The following is a 5896-nucleotide window of genomic DNA, read 5'->3' on the forward strand; positions in this document are numbered from 1 at the left end:
GTGTGGATCTGATAAGGGAGTCGCGGAGGGAGTGGTCTCTACGGAAATCTGATAGGGGAGGGGAGGGAAATATATGATAGGGGAGGGGAATCCCACACCTCCCCCCTCACTTCTCTTCAAGGCCCCAAGGGAAACTTCCATATCCGCCACAGCTTCCCCTGCACCTCCACCCACATTATCTACTGCATCCGCTGCAGCCGGTGTGGCCTCCTCTATATTGGGGAGACAGGCCGCCTACTTGCGGAGCGATTCAGAGAGCACCTCTGGGCCACCCGGACGAATCAACCCAACCACCCTGTAGCACAGCATTTCAACTCCCCCTCCCACTCCACCGAGGATATGCAGGTCATTGGACTCATCCACCGCCAAACCACAACAACCCGACGGTCGGAGGAGGAGCGTCTTATCTTCCGACTGGGAACCCTCCAACCGCAGGGGATGAACTTGGACTTCACCAGTTTCTTCATCCCCCCTCCCCCCCCCTTGTCTCAGCCGGATCCCTCCCGCCTGGCACCGCCTTCCTGACCTGCAGTCTTCTTCTTGTCCTCTCCGCCTCCATCCTACTCCGACCTATCACCCTCACCTTGACCTCTTTCCACCTATCACATTTCCAAAGCCCCTCCTCCAAGTCCCTCCTCCCTACCTTTTATCTTCTCCTGCTGAACACTCTCTGTTCATTCCTGAAGAAGGGCCTGTGCCCGAAACGTCGAATCTCCTGTTCCCTGGATGCTGCCTGACCTGCTGTGCTGTTCCAGCAATAAAGTTTCAACTACTGAGGTATGTCCCTGCCAGAGTACCACCTGGACTTTGCAACAACATTGGCAAAACCCTTTCATTTACTACAAGCTATAGCAGAAGACGACAAAGACCATCATGTGGTGGCAGGATTTGTGAGTATCATACACTTGATAACCATTTTGTATTTGCTTCCCGAAGCCAATGGCTGGAGGCAGAGACAACTGACCAACAAACAAGGAATAAGCAAAGGTATGGGTACTATCCTTAAAGGTGCTTAGCTATAGACATCAGTGGGTTCCATCCAGACATTAGGTTGAACTGTGAAAGCTTAGGGACATGATGCTAGATATTCCAGAAAGATCTCTGGACATCTTTCGGGTACAGTATCCAGGTGAGTAGCCTCCTGGTTCAGAGGTTTGTGGCCAGGGCCAACAGGAGGGATTGAAGCGAGACAACTGATTAAGACTGATATTTAAATGCACCCTAATAGCCTTAGAATACACAAATGTAGCTATGAACACCTTTTCTGAGCATGAGGAGAAATCTGGATGTAAGTTTGCTCACTGAGCTGGAAGGTTCTTTTTCAGACATTTTGTCACCATACTAGGTAACATCTTCAGTGAGTCTCCGGACAATGCACTGCTGGTGTTTCCTGCTTTCCAAGGAAACCCAAACATATAAATAGAAAGCAGGAAACACATTCAGTGCTTCATCCAGCGGCTCACTGAAGACGTTACTGAGTATGGTGGCTAAACTTCTGAAAAAGAACTTTCGAGCTCAGTGAGCAAACCTACATCCAGAACCTCAACCAGAGCTACAAATCTTTTCAAAATTTGCTAATGATGAGAAATGTAACCAATATTGTCAGGACTATGGGACTTACAACAAATTTTATGGGAATTCTAGTAAATCTTAATTCACAGCTTGAATTAGGTCCCAGAGTTTATGAAATAGGTAGGTTCACAGTGATTACTAATATCCCAGAGCTTATGAGAACATGAAAGGGACATGCATAGCTCTGTTTATTAATAAGCATATGATGCAAGTGCTGAGACTGTCAATAACAAATGAATTGTAAAAACATTTCCTGAAATGAGAGAATAAAGATGATAAATTGTCATGCTGACTCCGTATTAAGGAGAGACCTTGGTGAACTTTTACCAAGTGTGTTTCTCAGCATTTGCTTGTATAATGAAGTCTTTAATTGCTGAACCCAAATCTCAGTGACTATTAAACCAGAACAGATGTTTGCGGATTATCCCCTATTCAACTCATTTACAGTTACCTTATTTGGATCTTTGCATAGGTCTTTGCCATAGTAATGGAAGCAATTGATCTCAAGTGTGAGGTTTTTGACTGTCCAGCCAATTCAATATACAACACCAAGACACATACTGGCTTAGGACTCCAACCATTTAGTACATTGTATCAAGCAAGATTTACAAGGTTATTCAAAATTCAGTTACATACGAGATGAAAGTGAGCTGCAGATTACAAGATATGATGTTATTCCATTATCCCTTACCTTGTATCTTGTTGAATATTTTTGAAATAATTTGACTGACAATAGTTCTTTTCCAAAAGCCAATCATAATTCAAATATTTCATCTAAAAGCTTAGGCTCAGAAAGAAAAACTTTCAAATACCTGCCCCCAATTACCTGTATTGTCAAGGGCACCCAGGATCCAGAGTTGGTACATAGAATTCAGCATATTATCTTCAGGTGGCGGGTCCATAAAGTGGAATTGGAGTAGATCTTGTACACCCAGCGATTTAAGCAGCAGTACCACATTAGCCAAGTTTGTCCGCTGAATCTCAGGAACAGTGGTGGTCAGCATCTCATTTTTATATGCACTCTGCGTGTACAGCCTGCACAAATTTAATAAAATATATCTACTATATTGAGGAAAGTGATCGCACATCTCTTTCATTTATACACTGAAATGTTTTTTACACATAGTTTTTGTAATTTATATTTGCATGACCTTACAGTTTGTCTTGGGCAATTTTAATACCGCTCACAAAAATAAATTAATCCACATAAAATTTTATTTTCAGTCCATTTAGTTTTTGGCTTATATTAAAACTGAAAGTTTTAAGTGAATGTAAAAATTTTGCTTTCTATTTCTGTAATGCCTGCAGTGCAAATTGCCGATTACAAAATTCTTCTGTCCCCTAGAAGATCAGAAAACATACTTTTATTTAACCTTCATTATTAAATAGGTCAGAGAAGTCAGACTTAAGAGAGCAAACCAAGTGGCAGTAACAAAATGTTCATTTGGGTGGACGAAATGCAAATGAAACCTTTCTGTGCAGTCTTTCATCCTTTCTAGTTTATGCCTTTTTATTGTAATTTGAACTAAGTTGTTAGTTTTAATTGTAGTTTCATTCTAATCAAAAACAAAACCTTAAATTTGAAGCAGCATTTGAAAAGCTTTATTGTCCTACCTTAGTAAATATTTTTCAACTCTGATTTCTACCTACAGAAGAACCACAGATCCTGGTAACCTATCTAAGGCTCTTTATTCATGTGTAGATATAAACAGGCTATACAATTATAAGTGGGCATCATTCAGCATTCACAAGTGAGCACATTTCATGAGTAGTCATTGGACATCTTTCAAGGAAAAGTTGGGCATGCACTGAACAGAAATTATGGAAAATTACTTGCTCTTACCTAAAACATTGGCCTGGACCTGTTCTTCCAGCTCGACCTGCACGTTGATTGGCATTAGCCTGGCTGATTGGATAAATCTGAAGAGCATCCATACCCATTCTAGGATTAAAAACCTATTCAAAAGTTTAAAAAGGGACAAGAAAGACTGAAGCAGTGTAAAATACATGGCAGGCAATATGTATTTATAACAGCAAAGAAAATTATTGCTTTGTCTCACTGTTTCTTGTTCTAACCTGTTAATGGCTTAAAATTAAAGATGGTGTAGATATTTTCTAATCAAGCTGCTCACACATAGTGTTACACATGTCTAGAATAAGTGGGATTTAAACGTGGGTCTCCTGGTACAGAGGTAGGGACACTATCACTGTACTTCCAGGGCCCTAAGAGGATGTATTCCTGAGTATTAAAGTGATATCCTGTTTAAAACAATTGTGCAGAAGTTTAGCACAAACAACCAGTATTCATTAAAAAGTCATCTTCCTTCCTCACTATATATCATGCCTTAGCCAAGAAAGCAATGCTATTTCTTTTCTGCAAATGAATTTTCATGAGCATTTACTATTTTCTGCATACATGCCTGGAGATTGGAGTTTCCAATTTATGTCTGACCTTTATAGAGATGAGTATGCTCCACCTATCATTTCCTGCACATAATCTGACCACTAATGGAGCTTACCTTAAGAATCAAAACTCTTATCCTCAGTTTCTGAAACAGAATAAATCCTATATTTCAAGCAGCACTCCAACAGACATACTCTAAGCAACACCAAATCACCAGGGACTAGGTCTGTAACCTTTTTGAGATTCAAGGGAAAATCATACATCACACTAAATCAAACTTGTAGCAATTATTAAAAGTTTAGTAGGGTTTATTGTTTTGGTAACATTTTTCATGAATGTAATTTCATGAACAAATTATTCTTTTCTATTGAAATATTTTTGGACTCCTTTAAACTTAATGGAACTTTTATACTGCAATGTATGCCAGATGAACATGTTCTTACTTTCAGTTTGCAGTAGCCCGAATCAACAACAAACATGATCCCATCCACAGTCAGTGATGTCTCCGCAATGTTTGTAGCCACAATGCACTTTCGGATTCCATCTGGAGCCTTAACAAAAAGAAATACATCAATAATCACATAAGTGTTATGGCACAGAAGGCAGTCATCGCGCCTGCACTGGGACTTCAAATGAGCATCATTACCAAATACTAATTCCCTGCTTTCTATCCATATGCTTGCACATCATTTTTCTCTAAATATTCATTCACACCATCTTGAATGCCTCTACCACACTTCCAGGCAGTGTATTTCCATACTCTTTCTACTCACTGAGTAGAAACGTTTGTTCTCATATCATCCTTGCTTCTTCTGCAAATCATTTGAAATCAATGCTGTCTCAGTATTGTTTATTTTACAAATGGGAACAATGTCTTTCCACCTACTCTATCCAGCCTGCTCATGATTTTGAAAACCTCAATCAGGTCTCCTCTTAGCCTAGTTAGTCCCAACTTCTTTATGAAGTTTCATACCCCTGTGCATTCTTGTAAATTGCTTCTGGACTCTGTGTTCAAATACTTCCTATAATGTGGTACCCAGAATTCTACACAATATTCCAGCATCTTACACAATTTTGAAATTAGCTCCTTGCTTTGGTACTCTATTACTCTATCAATAAAGCCAAGGATGCTGTATTTCTAAAAAAAAATCATGGGATGTGTACAGCATTAGGTGCATCAGCATTTAAGAGTCATACTTGCACAGCACGGACACAGACCATTCAGTCCAACTCGTCCATGCCAAACAAGTTTCCCAAACTAAACTAATCACACTCGCCTGCATTTGCCCTATTTCCCTCTAAACAATAGACAATAGGTGCAGGAGTAGGCCATTCTGTCCTTCGAGCCTGCACCACCATTCAATATGATCATGGCTGATCATCCTTAATCAGTATCCTCTTCCTGCCTTATCTCCATAACCCTTGATTCCACTATTCTTGAGAGCTCTATCCAACTCTTTCATAAATGAATCCAGAGACTGAGCCTCCACTGCCCTCTGGGGCAGAGCATTCCACACAGCCACCACTCTCTGGGTGAAGAGGTTTCTCCTCATCTCTGTCCTAAATGGTCTACCCCGTATTTTTAAGCTGCGTCCTCTGGTTCGGCATTCCATCAGCGGAAACATGTTTCCTGCCTCCAGAGTGTCCAATCCTTTAATAATCTTATATGTCTCAATCATATCCCCTCTCAGTCTTCTAAACTCAAGGGTATACAAGCCCAGTCGCTCCAGTCTTTCAGTGTAAGGTAATCCCGCCATTCCAGGAATTGACCTCGTGAACCTACACTGCACTCCCTCAATAGCCAGAATGTCTTTCCTCAAATTTGGAGACCAGAACAGCACACAATACTCCAGGTGTGGTCTCACCAGGGCCCCGTACAGCTGCAGAAGAACCTCTTTGCTTCTATACGCAATCCCTCTT

The 5896-nt window shown here is 40.8% G+C and overlaps 1 protein-coding gene across 1 annotated transcript in view; it reads right to left on the reverse strand.

Annotated features, from left to right (window-relative positions):
• The window catches only part of dhx38 (DEAH (Asp-Glu-Ala-His) box polypeptide 38), a 142066-nt gene that overhangs the window by 60126 nt on the left and 76044 nt on the right, over positions 1-5896 (reverse strand). Inside the window, exons 18-20 of the mRNA XM_043706699.1 lie at positions 4420-4527; positions 3416-3528; positions 2399-2607 (exon numbers count right to left, since the gene is read on the reverse strand). Coding sequence (XP_043562634.1) covers positions 2399-2607; positions 3416-3528; positions 4420-4527 — 430 coding nt within the window. The remainder of the gene's footprint in view (positions 1-2398; positions 2608-3415; positions 3529-4419; positions 4528-5896) is intronic.

This window comes from Chiloscyllium plagiosum, chromosome 17 (assembly GCF_004010195.1).
Source record: "Chiloscyllium plagiosum isolate BGI_BamShark_2017 chromosome 17, ASM401019v2, whole genome shotgun sequence".
NCBI lineage: Eukaryota > Metazoa > Chordata > Chondrichthyes > Orectolobiformes > Hemiscylliidae > Chiloscyllium > Chiloscyllium plagiosum.